General features: G+C 41.8%; 1 protein-coding gene across 3 annotated transcripts in view; it reads right to left on the reverse strand.

Annotated features, from left to right (window-relative positions):
• The window catches only part of ZCCHC7 (zinc finger CCHC-type containing 7), an 86,806-nt gene that overhangs the window by 3,226 nt on the left and 61,913 nt on the right, over positions 1-21,667 (reverse strand). For all 3 annotated transcript variants that reach the window (XM_069002026.1, XM_069002024.1, XM_069002025.1), the window contains 2 exons: positions 17,159-17,194; positions 1,333-1,428 (listed from right to left, as the gene is read on the reverse strand). In XM_069002026.1, the coding sequence (XP_068858127.1) occupies positions 1,333-1,428; positions 17,159-17,194 (132 nt within the window). The remainder of the gene's footprint in view (positions 1-1,332; positions 1,429-17,158; positions 17,195-21,667) is intronic.

Consider the following 21,667-nt stretch of genomic DNA (forward strand, 5'->3'; position numbering starts at 1 on the left):
GATGCATTTTGGATACATTTTGCATTTTCTTTTTGGCATTTGCTTGGCTGAAATTTAGTGAAAAATTAGTTTTTCTGAAAGTTTTTTGCCTGTTTTTGGGAATGGCAGGCACATGGGAAGATCTGGTATCTCTTCCCTCTTGTGTCACTATCGGCTTATCCCCTTTCATTCTGTCATTGCTCAGGCTGTTCCTGCTCCTTGCACACTATCACAAACACTTTCTTACCTTAACTTTGAGAGCCATAAAATGCCCACCACTTGCTTTCCTCCCTTTCTGATTTTGTAGTTTCTACCATTTTCTATCTAAGTATTTACTATCAGCTCCTCACACATAATTTCTAATTATTTTTACAGGAGCCTTAATAATGACCTATATAATCAATTTACAGCATCCCTAATAATTACTCATTATTTTTACAGCAGCTTTACTTGTATCCACATACGACTGTCTTCCTCCAGTGCTATTTTTTGGACAGTTTAATAAAAGTAAACTAATCTAAAGGCCTGAGCTTTTAACAAAACATACTGGATAGTTGAAGGGGCTGACACACAAGAGCAGGCAGAAGGGAAGGGAGGAATTTGCTGGCAATTTGCTGTTTCTAAGCCACAGGAAAAAATAAGCTAAACTCATCCAGTGCATGATTAACATTCATTTACTAGAATATTTGTGGGTCCTGCATTTATTCCATGAGAGAAAAAACCCTATTATTTGTTTTGTGTTGGTATTTGCAGGTTACGGAGCTAAACTTATGATGATAGGCACCAAAAAGGTGATAAATAGCACCAAAACACATCTCCTGTTTTTACTGAAGCCACTTAAGGCTCATGATGTCTCCTTTACCAGGCTGCACCTTACAGAAGGACGATGCCAAACTCAGTTCAGATGTTGAACTAAACTAGGAAACTCCAAATAAGGATCATCACAAGCAGGCAGAAATGGAAAATTCCCGAAACAGCACTCAAATAGTTGGCCTGATTGTGGTGAAAAACCTGATGTGATGTTGAACATGGCAGTGAGGCACTAATGGAAAAAAAAGAAAGGAAAAAAAAGCTGTATTCAGTAACTGTTTTCCAATGAATATTCTCTCTCCCAGGCAGTCTCAAACCAATGAACCTGCCAAGGAGAGATAGCAACTTTTACTTTCCTTCCTATCTTTAAATTAGATGGGTGAGATCCCTTTACACATCGGCCTCCACTGACCACGGCAGCACTGTGGTCACACTCCTCTTGTGTCACAGACCAGCTTGGCTCTTACAGCTCTTTCCTCTAGCCATACACACACACCGTGGCAGGGATGGAGTTCCACGCCACGGCAGAGCGCCAAGACTTACGTATCCGAAGTGTCCTTTGCGGGAACAGTTGTAGCAGTACACGGCCGCAGAGCGCTCCGAGTGCGAACCAGCTGCCTTGATGGGTCCTGGCTTTGTCTGGAAGATGGAAACAGGCAAGAATTAGGTCTGGCAGTATTCTGAATGCTGAATTAAAAATAAGTTAAAATTACATAAATATAATTTTATTAAGCCTAGATCAATACACTCCTGCTTGCTGTTGGAATATTGAGTTTGAAAAAGCAGCAACTGGCTCATGTTACTGTAATTTTGTAGAGCGAGGCTCAGGCTGAGCATCACAAATGAGGTGGGAAGAGGCATTTTTGGCATCTTTTCCACCAGGCCATGTTCTTTCAGCTCTGAATGCCAAGCTACTGATTTATCTCTCCCCCTCCTCCTTGTGTCCCAGCCCCTCCTCTCTGACAGGGGCCGTCAGATACAGCTGGAGATGTACAATGCCGTGGCCCACGGAGAGAATGGGAGACCAGTCCCATACTCCACGGCACAGACGTGATGCCACAGTCCACTGGCATGGGCAGCCACCAGGACTAACAAGTGATGCAGGAATCCTGGCCCAAAAGCAGTGGGGCTAAAGAGCGACCTTACTGCATTTGGCATGTTTCCTTCTCTCTGGAGCTAAAGGAGCATGGAAGAGTGGCCCAGATTTCAAAGGAAATAGTAATTCTTGGCAAAGCTCATTGCAGGAATGGCGTTTTTCTTTAAAGGCGTATTGCCATGCTCTTCTGCTGTGGGAGCCGCTGTGCTCTCTGTCGGAGCCTCCAGAAGAATGACAGCAGTGTTTGTAAAATAGGAAGGAACAAGAGGAACCTTCCAATGCTGTTCTTTATGAATCTGATCACACTTGCAGGGTCACCTTATTGTGAACTCCCCAGCCCTGGGTTTAAATGCATGTTTTGGAGTCATGTTCCTTAGCTCACATCCATGCACCAGGAGGGGCCTTGAAGGAAGACTAAGAAGAGTGACACATCCAACAGCGATTTGTGACAAAAGGTGGGGAAAAAGGGAAGGGGAAAAACTACCACCTATAAAGCAATTTGTGTATTTCTCATCCACGTCTCACAGCAAGAGCTCTCCAGCTAACAGCAGTGTGTAAGTGACACACTAAGCTGATTCTGTTTTTCAGGTATTCTTTTATCATAAATACATAGAAGAGACAAGGACATAAAAAACAACTAACCAAAATGCAAGCACTTGTGTAGTTCCCTTGGGGAAAAATCTGTGTGGTTCATTTACAGGATCAATCACCATTATTCTGGTTAGATTTCAGCATGAAGAGCATCCCCAGAAATCGCCTCTGCCTTGCACAGGGCTCCTGAAAAGCAGCAATAACCCTGAAAATGACACCTTCCTCTGCATTCCCTACATGTAGACTCCTGCCTGTATTAAATTTGTTTTCAAGGGTGATGCCACTGGAGACCACAGGGAGATTCTGCCACGGAGCCCCAGAGGGTTCCTTCTGCCTGTTCCTCCCTGCCGGTGGCTCTGCCACTGGAATATGAGTGCAACACGGCTGTCACCAATCAAACCAGGACCACCGTGGCACTACTGTGCTTCCTGCCAGCTGGGCATTAAAAGGAAACATGAAGAGCTTCTAAGAATGAACAGTCACACTATTCGGGCTTTGCAAAGTGCAGTGTGATGATTGTCATGTAGCTACAAAACCCAGGTATTATTTCAGACACGTGATCCTTCACATTCCAAGATGTCACATGCTGAAATTGAAGAGCCTGATAGCTTCACCTACGGAATGACATCCTCCAATGAAAATAATCGTGGTTTTAGCCATCGTTAGTGTTCAACTGAAATTAGCAAAATTTGCACCCACTTCTCAACAGTTTTTACAGAAAAGATAAGCTCCTTGAGGAGCACCCGTGCAGTGGCCTTGTCTTATTGTAGGACCCCATACCAAAAACTGGGCAGAAGCAGACATGGGGGCTTCCCTCCAGCATGGGAGTCCTTCGGGCTTGCACACATCCCAACACCCCATCCCTGCCTCCCAGGGCAGCTCCCCTGCCCTGCTTGCTTTTATTTAGTTAATGCAAAAGGTCACATTTAAGGAAAAAATTAAACTGAACACTTGCAGGTCAGATTACAACTCTACATAACTTTACTCCTCTCCCAAGCCAGCCAAAAAGGAAACCTGCGTGTTATAAACCCTCTGTTTTCTTATTATTTAAGACTTAAAAAAGCATCTAAGGATTTAGCCATATGCATAAAAAATAAACTATTCATGAACATAGCTTCTTTATGTTATAGTTTTGGGGGTTTTTTTGTTAAAAACATTTAAATAATCTATATTTGTAGGGTGATATCTTGGAGATTACTTCACTATCAATATATAGAAGTAATAACCTGGTAGATAGCATTACCTATGAAAGGTCCATCCCATCTGCTATTCTTGCTGAAAGCTTTTCATGCACCAGTAAACTCAGTAAATATCAGAAGATAAAGCATAAGCCTACCACGCCATGGATTTACTCCTAATGTCTCCTCAAAGTGCAGCCTGATGCAACGATTACAAATGATTTTTCTTCTAATGTCATTTTACATAACCCTTTTTTCTGCATGAGTAGTTAGTGCAGAATGAATGAATGAATGCCATTAAAACAGTTAATCATTATCTGGGACACTGGCCTTCCTCCCTTCTGAACCAGGAATCTCCATGACAAAGGCCAAGAGATCAAAATGCCAGGGCTGCCTCTCTGGCCTATTTCTGACAGTAATTTTTTATGCAAATGGCCCTGCTGGGCAGCTCCCTCAGTGACCTTGAGCTCCCCTTATCTGCACTGACTTTGATCCGACCAGGGCTCCTTTTTACAAAGCTCATTGCTACTTAGGATCTGCAATCTGGCTAAATCTCACTAATTAAGGAAAATCATCTGACCTTTATTTTTGCATGTTTCCCCGCTCTCCCTGTTTCGTGCTGCATGGACATTGCTGGTGGGGAGGACTACAGGCCAGACCCCTTTGTGTAACCCAAAGTGCCCCTGCTGGGCCAATGCACCTCTGGAGGCTGTGCTGGAACCGACGCAGGACAGCGTGACGCCCGGTGTGACGTCTGGTGCGACGTGTGGCGTGACGTGCAGTGTGTGCAGAGTGTGCAGGGTGTGACATGTGGTGTGTCCGGGCTGCCACATGTCGTGTGATGTGTGATGGCAGCCGAGCCCAACCTATGCAGGGTGACCTCTTGCAATATACAGAGAGGCACTGGACCCAAAACCTGCCACAGGGAAAGCTTTCCACCCTACTCCTGCACCAGCGAAAGCCATTCCGACAAATAAATCAAATTCAAATTAGTTCCCAGAGCCTCATACTTGATGGAACCAAGGTCATGAACTGTGGATCCACCAGCATCCACCAGCTACCACCCTACTTGATGAAGGCTTGCACTGAGCTGTTTTCTGCTAGTTACATCCAATATCAGTTTTGATAACTCTGAGAATGCCACGGAATAATTTCACTCCTTCCACCACTTTGTCCACCACAGTCAAGCACAAGCTTTGCGAACCACCAAGCCTGCTGTTTGCAACTTGACAAGACCACCGTGGCACAATTCTGGGAGTAAAACTCATTAGCAGCAATGTTTCACTACTTCCTTGAGCCACTGAAAGACAATCATTGAGTGAATCATTATGCACTGTGGCTGCAGGCTGGACTTGGGCAGAGAAAAGGTCAGAGCAGCTCTATAATGGAAAAATATATATTTACTTTCCCCTACAAATTATCATAATCTACTTGCATGCCAGCTGAAACAATGGCAGGTTAGCATCATCCCCCTATACTCAAAATTGCCAATATAAGGTATCATGTAATATTGTAATTATACCCAGGGTTTTTGTTGTTGTTATTTTCTTTAACCGTGTCATGCACCCAGTAGACTTGCATTCCATTGGGTAATTCCTTAATTAGGCAGATTTTTGAAACAAGTATTATGTACACAACAGACCGGAACGTCTCCTTTGGAGTCTTCCCAGTCTATCAGGTGATTGCATCATTAAGCCACACATGCTACGTAGTAAAAATCCTTATGAAAATTCATGACAGAAACATACTGAGCTTGGTGCATGCTAATAAACAAGAAAAATACAAATTTAGTATTTTGACTTTTAGTCCCCCTAAACTCCAAACAATTACAAATAAAATAATTTCTTCAGTGAATTTTATTTTATTTTATTTTTTTCAGCTATCTAAAAAACCTTTCTCTTCCCACAGGAGTTGTGGAGGTCTCACCTGAGCATCTTCCCACAAATTACACTTTACTAAACGTACTCACAACATTCTTCCCACTGCTTTGGACATCACCAAAACACAGTGAAATAACCAAGAAAAAAGTGATCTGTCTCAGCTTTTAGGGCTTTTTTTTTTTTTTTTTTAATGGTCATCATACATATTAAATTACTAACTAATGAATGAAATTTTATTATTTGATTTTATAGTTTGGGAAACCAAAACCTTTCCCAGAGGAAGAAATTTAACTTGCCTGGTCCACAGTATGACCACTCTGAAGTGATCTTTTTCTACAGAAATAAGACATTTCTACAATGCATTTTAAACAGATGCAAATAGCATCTACAATCGACTGTGTGAAAACGCTAAAGGAAGACACAAAAAGTACAATATTATATATTTAAAATAAATGAATGCAATCTTTTAATATTCTCATAAGCAGAAGAGAAAACCCTTAAATATTAATTCAAAAAAATCTTCTCTAAGAAATGGACAAAAACCCCTCAAGTTCATAGAGAAAATGAATGTATGCAAGATAGTGAGGATAACAACAATACAATCCCTGAATGCCTCAAAATCTTCATGGTTTAAAAGGCATCCCAATTTTCTCCAAAGGTGGTGGCATCTCTCTAGCCGTCCATGGCTAATTTTACAGGGAATGCAAAACGTTATTTAAAAAGAACGGCGCATTAAACTCCAACTATTCCTGATGTGGCTCTCAAACTACAAACCTATCTCCCCTTCTATTTTAATTTTAAAGTAAGTTAGCAAACACTTCCTTCCTAATCCCTAGGGACTATCTGTATGGTGACACAAACGCACAAATTTATGACAGTAACATAAATACTCCTCCGAAGTAATGTGCAACATTAAGTGAAATCGTTTCCTGGAAAGATATTATAGGTATCTATATTTTATTTGCCATCTTAAACATATCTGGGTCTTTATGACCTTATTTTTAAAATGTATTTCCTTTTTACATTTCCTGGTGCAAATGGACTGCATAAATAAGCAATGTGCTATGAGGCTTCAGACTAGCCGATAAACCCTTTCAATTTTCATGCCAGCTTCTTCTTTTGTAATTCAAATCTGGCTGAAAACTGGCAGCTCTGAAAACTGAAACAAGCACTGCCACAAATACCTTGTAATGCTATCGACCTTGTCTGCCCATGCAGTGAGAAAGGGGGATGCATATGTGTCTGCAGTCATCCAGATAACACAACTCATTTTTTTGGGGGGATAACAGAAGCTGGACCTGGACCGCGCACCCAAAGCAGTCATTACCAGGCAGGCTGGAGAATAAGTCTCTTCAAAATACACAGCGCATTTAAAAACCATATACAGAGCTCAGCCACTGCTTTCATTACCAATTTTAATTTAGCTCCTTCAGTTTGCTAGTCAGATAAACTCTTTAGTGCTGTTTTTTAATCTATTTGCCACATTTTATGTTTAAGATTATAGTAATATGGGACAGGAGAAGGAATCACTTTTGGAGGAAATAAAGAAATAGATCCGCTTATCGGCGCCCATCAGAAAGTTCATTAATCAGCCGGGCTTTGTGCCCCCTAAATTGAAAGGTTAAATAATCCTCTCAGGAATATTTCTCGGCACCGCCGCCAATTGTCCGGAGAGAAGCTGCCATTCACCGTGCTCCAGATCGGTGACAGGGTATTTTACCACCGTTTGGGCCCCAAACAATGACGGACAAATGGCCTGGCTCACAAAGAAACCTTTTAGTACACGGATGGAGAAAGGACCACAAGCTTTGAAGTGGGGTGGGGGAGGTGGGGAGAGACTGTGCAGAGAAGGAGGAGGAGGAGGAGAAGAAGAAGAAGGAGGTGGAGGAGGAAGAGGAGGAGAAGGAGGAGGAGGAGACTCACGCACTGGGACACGTATATTTTATTTGAATGTTTATTAGGGGATTGGCCAAATGTTTATATATATCTCTATATATCTATATATCTGCCTGGGCACGGCACCGGGTGCCCCTGTGCTAAGCATATGCATAGTTACACATACATTTATACATTAATCTGAAAACAAACATTTGCAAAGCCTGTAAAATCAGAAGATGAACAGAACTAAAGCACAGTTATATTTATTAGCTAATACACGGGGGAGCCTGACAAACCCCAAGGTTTTAATTTTTACTGTCATTCTGAATGATTTACAGCTTCCTTTCTCTCTCTTTAACCTTTATGTCGTCTGCTGATCATCCCTCACCACTGGACCCAAAAGGAGGAAGTGCCACATCTGAATAACTTTCTTAGGAGAGCATTCTTAATAGGTATTTCTTGATAAGTAGATTCTTAATAAATATTTTGTTGGAGGTGATTTCTAATCACAGCTAAAACGGAAGTAAACATGGGAAAAAATTTTAGTGCTGCTGAAGAATATGAGATGCCAAGTGAGCAGTGCATCAGCTTGCTAGAAGTGAGTTTTGGGGTACATTTTAAATAGATAATAATTGAATCTTTTCCCTTTAACTCCCCAGCAGCTGAGCTTCAGCCTGCAGCCTCCTTCACTAACAGACAATTTCACAGAAGCACTTTCCTTACATTACCAACATACCAACTGCGTGTGTTAATATTTATCCATTTCCTCATAATTTTTTCATGTGTTCTCCATTAAAGAGCATCATATATATTCAGCAATAGTAGTTATTTGCACCTAGATTCATGACGAGTGACATTCATCCCAAATATGTCCTTGCAGAAACGTGTGACAGCTCGTATACAACCACTGACGAACAAAAGCTTCTCTATGTCCTTTTTGCAGATCTGTTTTTTATAACTGTTTTCAATTCCTTAAAGTTTTTACTTCAATATGACTTGTAACTTCCTGAATAGTATACAGTGTCTAAAAATGGATGAAAGCATTTTAGATTTCTGCTCTCTCACACCATGTAAATATGCTGCTGACCAAAACAGTTTCCCCCAGACCAACTTCTGAGTATCTCAGTGCTATCATTTTTCCTCTCTTTCCCTCCTGATGCCACCATCAGAAAATCAGAATTAATTTCACCAGCTCTCACCTGGCACCAAAACAACTCAGACAGAAATTGATTATCCCATACAAATCCAGGACAATTAATTTTAAAGGAGAAGATATTTCAGGGTTATCACGTAGTCCACAGAAACCCTCCAGTGGCTGTACTCCTGCACAGGTGTTCACCACCCCATTTTTTAAGTGCCAAAAGAAGTTATAAAAAATCTTTAGAAACAGAATTAACTGCACAGTCAAGAAACAAAACAGAAATACCTTCTGTTGGCTACAAGGTGAGCAGAGACTACAAGCAGAGAAACTGCAAGTTTGAGGGGAGGGAAATGAAAAAAGGGGGGAAAAAAAAGACAAGCCACTTCTGGACACAACTGTGAGAAAGTCTGAACCAGGCAGTGACTGTCCTTTCCTTGCAAATTCCTCACCTGCTCAGGTGTAAAAATAATGCCTCTTCCTCACCACCTGACCACCCCACACTGGGCAGCACTGCACCGGGGAAAGGGGCAGTGTCAGGCCAGACACAGTTTGGAGTGGCCATTCCTTCACGGGGGGGACTACCTCTGCCCATTTCAGAGCCACTCTCACGGTGTTGGAATATGCTTGTCAAATGTGAATTTAACCCAAGTTCAACAATCAAAAATGAGTCAAAACCAAAGGCCCAACTTCACTCCTCTGTAGCCAAAAATGCCGTGGGACGCCTCCTTCTGTGGCCCTCGGTGGGTGGCACAGCACGTGTGCACACACAGTGCACCTCATACACACTTCTGAGACTTCTTTGTGAGCACCTGCTCACAGCTCTGTGTACCTCACCACTTTGTGCGGGCCCTCGGCTCCTTTAATTCCCTTTATACTTGATTCTTCAACACTTGAAATCAAAATCAGGATAATTCTGTCACGGGGATAGAAACTTTTCTATACACATGACAGGACCTAACAAGATGTATTAATATCATTGACATGATAGACCCTCTTGGAATTAAATCAGTGAATATTTTTAGGGAATCCTAATCCGTAGATTATTAACATGATCAAGCATAACTTGAGGAAGTTACTGTCTTACCGGCATGAGCTCTGGGCTGCTCCGACACATGAATCACCAGCAAGATGAACCACGCAGTGAAAACAGATTCACTGTGACTTTTTACGCTTTTTCCACTTTGCAATACAAAAATGCACCAAAATCCATTTTATGGCATTTATGCATATTATATGCAACTGTGATTTTTTTCACATTTTAAAAGGTCTGTTAAATATGCAGATGATTTTTGGTTTTGTACAGAATTTTGAAACTGGTTCACAGTTCTAACAAAACTTTAAAAAGACACCTTCATATCAAGTTTGGAGAAATTCTGGAGAAATTCTCAGAATGTAGGAACTTTAATATGAATATTAATACATAGCACTGACTGCAGAAAGAGGACACAGAATTTTTTTTCCTCAAATGTTTTAAAAATGCATTGGAAACATCATTCTAGCTTGAAAATTCTATCTTCCATATTTAGATTGTTAATACTTGAAATAATAATAATAATAATAATAATAATAGAAATGCTTGTATAAGTTCGCCTTTTCAAACTAAAGGAAAGAGAGGTGAAAATTTTTAACTGAATTTGTAAGCATCAAAGAAAAAAAAAATCTTAATCCTTTCTCTTAAGAGAACTGCATTTGAGTATATGAAGGGGAAATATTTCTGCAGCAAACCTTCCTTGATTATTCTTTTTGATTAATTAACCACTCACCCAACAGCTTTGATCTGTCACAAAAATAACCCAAACCCCTCTGGTTTTGGGGTGTGCTGGGCTGGAGGGATACCTGTCACCAAATGTCATGTACCACACAAAGATTTAAAATAGTAAAATACATTTATTTCCACCCCCTGCTCTTCTGCCTTTCCCTTTCAAAGTCCGATGTGAAAGACACTGCTTTTGCAGCAAACATGGTTCTTTACACCACTTCCACATGTGTGCCGAAGTTGGGGTTCTCTGAGGGATGCCGCGCTCCAACACAAACACAACAATGTCACTTGGAATCCCAAAATCAGAGAAATGTTCAGTCAGCCAACATTCTACTCTCTCCCCACTCCCAGACTGCTTTCAGAAATATACAAAACCACAATTTTTGGTCACAATGTAATCTGTCTTTAACCCTCAATTTTAAAGCACCTTTTATTTTGTTTTCTGGGGAGCAAGTGCAGAAGAGCACAGGACAGATGAAGGTTAGAGAAAGCACAACACTTCCTACCATGGTTGTTACATGATGAAGGTAAGTGGCAGGTGATGCCCATGCTGCTGGAAGGTTCTGCATCCCACCTGAAACGTGCACTCAGGTCCTTGCAGAAAATTTATACAGAGTTATTAAGGCTACTTCTTTTCCCCATCATAATTTAAATATACCTTTAAAATAAAAATTGGGAAAGAACTTTTAGGTAGCATGCTATTGTACTGAAAGCTATAGAATAAGCTTTGAATGCATAAACCTAACTGTTATTTCAGGACCTGAAAGTCTCTTTGTTTTCTGAAAAAAAAAAAAAAAAAAGCTATCAGAAAGAATATCTTTTGTGAAATATGATTCCTTTGCAATAGGAAAAGATTCAGGGTTTAGGTTTTTGATAGCCTCAAAAAGTACCTGAAACTTGAAATAGAATGGCAACACAGCAAATTACAACTAGTAGGGGAAAATAAACAGTAAGATCCCTCTGCCCAGCACACTGATCCCCTCTGACCTGCTAGCTTTCTCCAGGACAGCTGTGCAAGGTTGGCAGCATGTCAGGAGCATCTGTGACACTGAAAACCACTTGCAAGAGGGCCCAGGTTTGGACAACACAGAGTTTAAAACCAAAACATCTGCCTGTTGCTGGCCAAGCTCTGCTCCAGCTCCTCCCCCGACTAATGGGGCAAGCACTCTCTCAAAGGGCAGAAAATCTTCACAAACCCAAGCACCTCCCAAGCAGGTGTGTGGACACCGTCATGTTCCAGGTGTTCATGTTGCCCCAAAACTCACAAGAGCCAGAGTCATCTTTACCCTAAATCCATATCCCTGGTAATTCCAAGTTGCCGTCCCTGTAAAATATCCTGCTGAATGGATGCTGAAGCAATGGTACATGTGGGCCCACTCTGGGATTCCAAAATATGAGAAATACGTGGCCTATTTCATTAACAGACTGGTGTTTTTACTATGGGTACTAGAAATAGCCTTGAAACACCTGGAGAGGAACTGGCCAGGTGTGGAAGCATTCCAGAAGAGCATGCTGATCCCATGGTCTATGGCTTTGTGTCATGGCCAGCAGAGCCAGCCCTGCAGCCATGTCAGAGCCACAGCTGCAAGGAACCTGGGGGTTAACCTCCTCCCAGAAATACTCCAAAACCAATCCCTTCCCTTACCTCTCAGCACCTAAAAAAATATCTGGAAACCAAACGCCCTCTCTGTTTCTCAAGCTTAAGTATTTTTTGCCAGGGTTATATTGTTTTTAATTTTCCCTTTCTGGAAGTCACACTGTAAGAGATAGAAATTGACTTTGAGGGATATGGCTTACATTTTCACTTCACAGAAAAAGTAGCAGGCCACGAGGAATTTTAATAATGCACACAAAGAAACCTGAGCGCAAAATTTAAACACAAAAGACGCATTGCCCCTTCATGTCCCTCACACACAGGGCCAAATCAGCCATTTCCTGATTCACCTTCCTTTATGTAGGTGGATTAAAGTAGGATTAACAAACTGTCAAAAGGTGTGTCCAATGATAGCTTCTGCTATTTAAAAATTCTGATGGTTCTAAAACTCTGTTGGTGGCCATCTTGACCTCAGAGATTTCACACAGATGAGGCTGGCGAGGGCAGGGCACAGGGGACAGGGTCAGTGTGGCTGGCTGGAGCAGCACTGCGGCAGGAAGGGGTTATAAAAATGAGCAATCCCTACAGAAAAAAAACACCTGGTCCCAGTGAGATTTATGTTTTAACACACACATCAATACCGAGAAACACTTCAGGAAAATAAAAAACTTGCTCTGCCCATTTTAGGGACAGAATTTCTTTACTCAGTTGATATTTACTGAAGAAGATGCTAACACTTGCAGAGTTCATTCCTGTTTGACTGTGGTAACCTCATCCTGATCCTGGGCTGAACCGGCCACATCCATTCCTCTATGGCACAAGCCACTCTGACAACGCAGATGTGGTGAGATCTGCAGCCAGCACGTTCTCAATCTGACACCAAAACACACAGAGGCCCCGTGCACCTCTGGCTGCCCCACCGGCACTGCCACGCACTGGGGGAGTCCAGCCTACACTTTGGGGACTCACGGCAGAAGTGCAACTTCACACCCAGAGCAAAACAGGGTCTCTATGCACCGAAAATAAATAAATTTCCTCTTTTTTCTCCAGTGATGTCATCTGCTGGGTGGAAACGCTACCACTAGCAGCAGCTACAGCAGGTCGCTCAGACCATCAAGCCACTGCAATCCACAGGACTGGAGTGAGGGCCCAGCCGCTGATCAGGTGCGGGCACCCCAGCCCACGGCGCTCCCCCGAAGGCCGGATTAGAGCCCCGGGCTGCTTACACCAGCAGCAGAGGGGAGAAGGGCTGTCCGCTGTGGAATGTGTCACTACGGGACTGCAGTGGACCCCCAGCTCTGCCCCTCCAGAGCCTGGACCCACTTGAGGACAGGAGCTGCTGCTGGGGACATGGCAAGGTGGATGGGCAGCAGGTCAAACTTGAAGGGAAATACTGTATTTCCTAAAGAATAAACTGCAAAACTGAAACAAACAAAATCATTGGGCGCCTTCTCACAAGTTTCTCCACTGATTCTTCAGCATTATTTAAAGTTTATATTTTTTGCTTGTTAGAGGGCTATAAACTGGCTTCCACTCAAAATACATAATAAATATCACTACATTTATAGCTCAAATCTGAAGTGTCAAGTGAAAGGGAGTGAGAAAGAGCCAAGTGCTCTGAGGGTGAAAAAATGATGCTGTGTGTACCCCTGTTATCCTTAGGGTGAGAGAGGGGATGTGATGGCATGTCTTGTGGAGCACAGGCTGTGTTTCTCTGGGTTGCAGAGCACCTGGCATTTAGGAAGTCAGAGTTGTAAGCTAAGCTTCCTCATAACCCAGAACAAAGAGCTCAACAAGGCCTCCAAATGCCTTGTGCCCAAAAAAATCACACATATCATCACTGACACTCCAGCAAGCTATGATCAAAACTGTTTATCCTGAATCTGTGAAAGAAGTCCTTGTCCTATTATTTGATTGACAATAACCCCTTTGATAAACATTAGTGGGTATGAACCAATTTACTGCAAATAGATATGAAATAAATCGTACTAAATTCGCTACACGAATAAAAACTTGAAATATATTTTGACAAATATAATTGCCCTTCTCTGATACAGGAGAAATACAGAGAGCAGTCATGATGAAAATGATGTGTAAAAGTTTTAAATCACTGTCTTTAAGAGGTTATTAGATATTATTTTAAACCACAATGGGAGTTGTATTTTTCTGCTGACTTTGACTGGGTTTTTCTTTCAGAATAATTGTAGTTAAAAGAGTTGAAAGAACAACTTTAAAGAAACTACTTTCAGCCACTTATAAAGGTTTGATTATCACACAGCCCTTAGATTTAAACTTCATTGAAGGCCTTATGATAATCTTTTTTTCCACCAAAAGGCAAATTAAAATATTCCACTTACAAACCTTTTTGCCATTTCTTCATAAGATTCCTTGCGCTGGCAGTCTGTTTTGGTTGGAATAAGATGTTTCTGCCCATACAACAAATTATTTGCAACATGCTCAAATTTGTCACCATGGCCAACGTCAACAAACCCCACCACCATCCCCAAGAGCAGAATGGGTTTTGTTATTGAGTCATTGTTTGAGTCGCCCCGCATGCCGTGCAGGGGCTCTGAGGAGTCAATAGATGGCAGTCCATCTCCTAGGAAAGTGCCAGAAAATGAGTAAAATAACCAAAAGCCTCATAAAGGAGAGAGGTGGAAGGCCGTGTGATTCTTCACATTCAAAGAAATGAACTACAAATACTTTATAGAGCGCAAAGCATTGGGACAAACTCTGCAACAGCCCTCTGTGAACGGTGCCAAAAAACGGTGTATTATCACAAAACTGAACCCCCGAGTTTATCTGCACGTACATGTACCTGCATGTGGGATGCTCACCCTCAGTTCACCAAAACCAGTTTAAATCTAGTGGTTGTATCCATGACTGAAGTGCAGGAAAAGCTTTTCTGTGGCCTTCAACAACTGGGCAGCCTCTGTGGGCTGTGACAGCCACAGCAGCACTTTTGTTTTAAGCATGTTGTATTTTTCTTAAAACTGCTATCCTGTTTGTACCAAAATATTTATTCTACAATACAAAAATTGTAAGATAATTTCTATGGTGAAATACTACTGTGCTGCTATGAGAGTAAAAAATCTTGACTTTTTGCTACAATCCTACAGATATATATATATTATATATTTGAACATTATACATTATTCTAATGTAGAAGTTTTGTTTCTTGCCAGAACGTTATTTACTTCTGCCCTTCTTTGGGTGCAAAAGAGAATATTTTAAAGGGAACAATAAAAGATGGGACTCATACTTTTAAACAATTCAGATAATGCAGTTTCTTTTCATTTACTTATTACAAATATCAAGCATGTCTTTTACCATAAAATTTTTTTGATTCCAGGCTTAACCCAACTGCTAATGTAACTTTGAGCCAAAGGTACTCATCCCATGCAAAAAATGAAGGCATGCAAAACATTTCCCGCATGTCAGAAATGCGGATTATTTGCAGATAATCTGCAATTCACTGCAGAGTAAGAAGCTATTTTTCAGAAGGTAGGGCTGATCTGATACCATTTAATCTGTGAGTGTCCATATTTGACCACATTTCAAAATGTCCCCAAAATGCACCAAAAATTTCCAAATGGGTACTTCTAGTAAGAGCCCATATTTGTAACCACTACATTTTCTAACAAGAACTTGTTTTGACACGTTTTTCTAGCTTTACATTACATTAAGTGTAAACCCTGAATGCTTTCTATAAAATCCACAGAAATAATTTTCTACCTCAAGATACCTCAAATTTTGCCCCAGTACAGCACTTGATCAAGTTTAAGCTACCTCCCGCTTTTTCTTTACAGACATAAATATTTTATATTTGTTGATGGCAACTCACTTTTCGAGGAATTTTCAATGGCAGGCAAGACTAAAATTAAATTAAATGTTCTATTTCAGGAAAAAACAGAACCCAAGATACTGCACCAAATATTTCTATCTGATTATTAAGTTCCTAGTATCATAAACATTTCAGAAATTGTTTTTACATGCACCTTTAGGGATTATAATGAAAACCAGCATTTACCTTTTTCCTTCACCCAATTTAAAAGAAACAAGCAAACAAAACTACTCAGTGAATGCACCTTTTGCTCATAATGTTTTTCTTTAAAAAAAACCAAAAACAACCAAACCAACAAAAACTCTTTACCAAATCTGTTTAAAAGTAAGTTCTCAGAAAGGGTGGAAGATTTCCAGGGCAGATCTTTGTATTAGAATCATTATGCACAAAACACAAATGAGAGGTTTTAAGTGCAGATTTCTTCTATTCATTGAATTTTGAAGAAGAAAGCAGAAAAAAGAGCATTCCACTACCATTAAGGGTGGCGGCACAAATTATAAAGCACATCCCATCTACTGCTTCAGAGAAAAAGCCGAAGATACAAAAAGAAAAATAGTGGAGAAACTTTTCTACTTTGTTTAGAGCAGAGAACAGGGGTTAATTATCTGTAACAGTGAAATACATGTGAGGCCGATCTGGGAAGCAACGACAGCAAAAGTTCAGAGGAACAACAAACCCCTGATTTTTAAAGGTGTTTTTATGTTTGACAATTTTAGAAATTAATATATTCAAGAACTGTGACACCAATCCAAGAATTTGTTTTTACTGGTTAAATACTGTACCAGGTTTCAACATTAACCAAATTTATATGCATTTTGTTTTATTTTTATGTCTACTTTACATATGAGGAAAAATCTTGGGTAATAAACTGGTACAGTTTCACAAAGTTTTATTTTCTTGTTTCAGGAATTAAAGATCAACTAAGGCAGGCCAAAGAAGCAGTCACAGCTATATCCTGACTAATTATAAATTATCTGCAAAAGTTTATGAGGTGTTTTTCCTCAAAATCATGTCTCCAGTCTAACAGAGATTTATTTCACTCATCTAAGAAGAAAGCTTTGTCACACAGAGTGCCTAATTACCAGCATCTGGGATATCTGAGATGAGATTACTGCTTCTGCTATGCATCCCAACTTAAAACTTAATGCTCTTTCTATGTATAAATGTGGTCACTGAGAGAAGAGAGGCAAGGCACTAATTTAGTTATTACACTATTAAAATGAATTCAGAAGTTTTAAAGATGCTTAAAAAATAGCGACAGTGTTTCATCGCCTTCTTCAGTTCAAAAACTCTTCAGATGTTTATTATCTTCTCAGAGAAGATGCTTGTCTATATTTTATGGTCAGCAGTTCACAGAGGAGTAAATAGGTTGGGTGTAGAAGAAAATAAAAAAGGTGTTTCTACTTACTGTTAGGTGATACTGCCTCCATATTTCTGGGCAAGCCTGGAAAATAAAAATATTGATCAGCTAGGAGCATGAAACAAGGTGCTTTACAGCCTGTTGGTTTTGGCATAACACAGTATCCACTGGTGTCGGTCACAGGAAAATAAGAAGCTTAACTGAAAGGGTCTGCATTTCAGCTTCAAAAACCCGGCTAGACAGTTTAATTGAATTTTACACTGGTTTAACACACTCCCTGCCATTGTCAGAAAGCCAGTAACAGTTTTCTCTCTGCCCTTTTTCTCCGAGGGGCAGAAGTTTGGGAGAGCAGCGTGCTCGTGACTGTAGGAAGCATTAATGCTGCAAAACAAACAGGGGCAGATTTAAATTCTACATTTTCTGACATTTTAAATTTACATAACGCTCTAGAAATTAAATCACAAGGTGCCTTCCTTTCACGTAGGAACAGAAATATTTTATCTTTTTTGTACGTATCTCTTTCCTAATCAAAATATAATTGTTACATGTAATAATCCTCAGCAGCCTCATGTCAGATGAGTTGTAAACAAGAACCATAACAGATTGCTCTAATGTTGCTATTTTTACAATGACTTGCTTACTTTTTTTTTTACTTTAATTTTTTTTTTAATTGCCAGACTCTCACACCAACTCCTAAGTGCAGCCCTTTGAAAAAAAAAATTTAGAGCAGGTTTTTGAGTCCCAGCAGCGACACAATTGACCTGAGGGACATATGAGAGATGGTAAAGAGGAAAACGTGGATCTTTTAAACAAAATCAGAACATGTTGATGGTCACTGAGGCTCAGATCACTCTCTTAGGGGTTCTTAATGCTTTTACAAAATGTACAATATTTCTGACGGCCCCTGAGCCACAGACAGACACGGAAATTGTGGCACTTTTTGTCATTTTGGTACACAGCTACTGCAGCGGAGGGCTTTCACTTCTCTTTAGAACATTTACCCTCTTATTAGAACAGCTCCGTACTCATTTGAACAATTAGCACCTTGGTTTGCCAATCTTCATTTTAAGTACTTTAAAAAGAAATATTGTATTCCACGGCTTCTCTATAATATGCTGCAGCTGCAATTTCAAACACTGAAGTCTCATGACTACTTGCAAATGAGTACTATTAACATTTCTTTAGATTTCGAATAAATTTTTCACTCATGCCTAAATTCTTGCCTTCTTTTATTTTGACGGAGCATGTTAATTAAAAAAACCCACACCACAACCAGCATCTCTCAAAATAAAAGCCAAGTTTTTGCCAGTCACCCTGTGGCACATACACTATGTTTTTCCCAGATGTGATGGAAAGTATATTATTTATTATTCATTCTACCAGTAACATAATTTTCTGCAGAAAAATCTACAATCTGTTCTGTGTAATGGTTCAACATTTCTCCTCTTACTCAAATACTGCGTGTAAATATTTGAGTTTTATATTAATATTTCTATAAAGGAAATGTGTGAAGGACATCACATTTCTCACTGAGGATCTGACAGTTTGAACACACTCAAGCTGTCTTTGAGCACAAACAAAAGGATTTTCCTCCTTCCCTAATTTAGCCAGGGTTCAGAGAGGCAACACATAAACACTCTGTAGCCTGTAAAAATATTGTACCAGACCTCTCAGCATCTCCCTCAGACCTGAAGAGGTTTCAGCTGTGCAGGACAGCTGTGCTGGTCCAGCTCAGGGGTAGCAGGCAGTTATTTATACATTAGTTCTGGATAGTTTTCGATTACCACAGTGTGCCCAGACTAATATGGTTGAACAATTGCAATCAATGAGTTTTCCTATACTGGCAAAATGCCACTCTGTGGTATGACCTTTACTCACATGTCTGCTATTTAATAATCATCATCATCATCATCATCAAAATTACTTTATTTTTGAATAATTGTTTGGTTGGGTATTTTTTCTGCTCTGGACACAAAGACATCACTTTGAGCAAAAATCTATAGCTCAGACTGTGAACCACAGCTGGCAGAGCTCTTGTCTAAACTGTGGGAGAGGCACAGCCCCAGCCCCTTCATGGTGCTGTCCAAAGGTGGGTTTTATCCTCAAGGACATTTTAAGGGTAAAGGAAAACAACAAGAAGGTAAGGATGAAGATGGTGAGGAAAGGCTAAGCATATTCCTTCATTCAGATGGTGACTTGGGGTAATACTGCTCACCACTATGAAGTGGGGTACAATAGCTGAGGAGGGGTGACTGTTAAACAACAGCTTTTTGGAGACGGTGCTCTTAACCAGGAACCTCATTACTTTGCATCAGCTCAGGATTATTGTCTGCATTTTATATCATGGAATGACAAAAAGTATGATTAACAATTACTACCAAATACTGGCTCCTCAAATGAAGCAGAGAGGTTTGCTATGGAAGACAGCATAGCCAGACACAACCGCTGCCAAACCCATGATTTTCCTTATTTATTTAAAAGAACTTAACCATGAATGGCCCTCGTTTAAAGAAAAGCCCTCGTGGTACCCAGCTACTGTGGCAGCGTGATGAACTACATTAAAATAAAATTGCATTTATTTCCTGCCCCAGTGGTCTGACCTTACTTGCATTTAGATGTACCAGCACAAAAGGTGCCTACTCCTGAGGGTAGTGCCACTGCCGCCGCGCGGCCACCGAGCGCATGGGTGAGGGGCGCGTCCCCGCACCTGCCCACACCTTTGGCTGTGCGAGTGCCGCGCCATTATTCCCCCAAATCCGTGTCCCTGTTGCCACGGACCACATCCAGTCAGTGCAGAAGAGCGATCACTCGTGCCTGAGGCTGACCCAGTGCAGGGTGCCATACCGGGAGAATTGAAACTGGGTGCTGCACATTTTGACCCACATTGAATTTTATCAGGTGCTAATTATTGTTTTACCAGAACAACGGCTTAATGCATCTGTTGTTTAATTCCCACTTCCCTATTCTCCAATGTGAACATCAAAGAAAATAAAACACTCAATCTCAAACAGCCCCTGACAGCAGACCGGGACTCGAGAGCTCAATAGACGAGGCCCTTGCCACCAGTTCTCATATTTCCACAACAATGAGCAAACACAAAACCGGCACTAAGCGGCCTTTCCTCCTTTCCGCTCCCCTCGGCCGGTCGTCTGCCTCGCGCCGAGAGGGCCCTCGACGGCGGCCCTGCGGGGCGCGCGGCGCGGGGGAGCGGATTAGCCCCGCTAACATGCGAGTGCCAGCGAAAGGGAAGGAAAAACCCCACTACTGTATTTGGCGTATGAATAACCAAAATGCACGCGCTGACAGGAGACCGGGACAGGCCCGCGGCTCCCCGGGAGAAAATGTAGCTGTGATGAGTGACAGGGCTTTCAGGAAATATGTTCACAATCACAGACAGTGAAGGCCATGACCTAGATCGTTTAAGAGCTTGTCTTGTCAAATTATCAAAAGCTTCTTCGTCTCTGAATAAAGAGTGACATAAGTGAGTGTCAGAAAGCTGCAGGCTGACAAGCCAAGCATACAATAACAGCATGCACGTCACATACTTGCCGAACACCGCCACGGCTAGCGGCAAATCTTAATGAGAGCGCGGCTGGCCCAGGAGACTTGGGTCCCTGCTGGCATAGCTACTCATCTCGCAAAAATCCTTCAGCTCCGAGTCAGTTATGGTCTGACACGACGACTACAATTACTAAACACAACTTTTTAACAGAATCCTCTGGTGCTTTGTCAAAGAAGCAGCGGCTGCTTGGAGCTGCCCCGCTGCAAGCCACCACAATAAAACAAAAGATTTGCCAAAACACACACTTTTCATCACCTCCGCATGGGAACTGCCGCGGAAAACACACAATGCTTCCCTTCAAAACCACTCCTGCACAAGCAGATGTCGAGACCTCTCCCCACGCTGCCAGCGCAGACAGGCGCTGGTGCTGGGCAGGCAAAGCTGGTTAACTGCCGGTGTCACCCTGGCCCTTGGGAACACGGCCTTATGCTCACCCTTGGGTGGATGTGCACAGCCCCACGAAGGGTGGGGAAGGACACTGGGGAACTAAGAAGAAAGAGCAAATGTTGTGCTCTCTACCCAGGGGAAATGGGCCACGTGGACACCAGCCACCCTTGTGGAACGATTCCTGCACCTCCAGCTCCATCCCAGCCCACAGCAGTATGCCAGAAACAACAAAGGCAGAAGGAACCTCCTTGGAGAGAAGAGGCCAGTGGTGGTTTGCACATCCAAAAAGTTGTCAGAACAGGCAGAGAAGATGCCAGTCGAAGCACCCAGCTGATTCCTGGGAACGAGTGCTGACAACAAGGGTATTTGGGCATTTGGATGGGACCATCAGACACAGCGTGGCTGCAGGGCACCAAGCACCTGGGCACTGCTGTCTGCCAGCTCCTGGGAGAGCCCATCCAGCTCACCGAGCACCCGCATGCTGGTTTTCCCAGGTATACAGGGAGACATGCCCCCTCTGCCTGCTCCCTACTACATCCCCTGTTCATGGAGTCCTTCTCCCACCCCTGCTGCTGGCAGGTAAGGCTGTAAACCAACCACAAGGCTCA

The sequence above is a fragment of the Aphelocoma coerulescens genome, assembly GCF_041296385.1.
Source record: "Aphelocoma coerulescens isolate FSJ_1873_10779 chromosome Z unlocalized genomic scaffold, UR_Acoe_1.0 ChrZ, whole genome shotgun sequence".
NCBI classification, from domain to species: domain Eukaryota; kingdom Metazoa; phylum Chordata; class Aves; order Passeriformes; family Corvidae; genus Aphelocoma; species Aphelocoma coerulescens.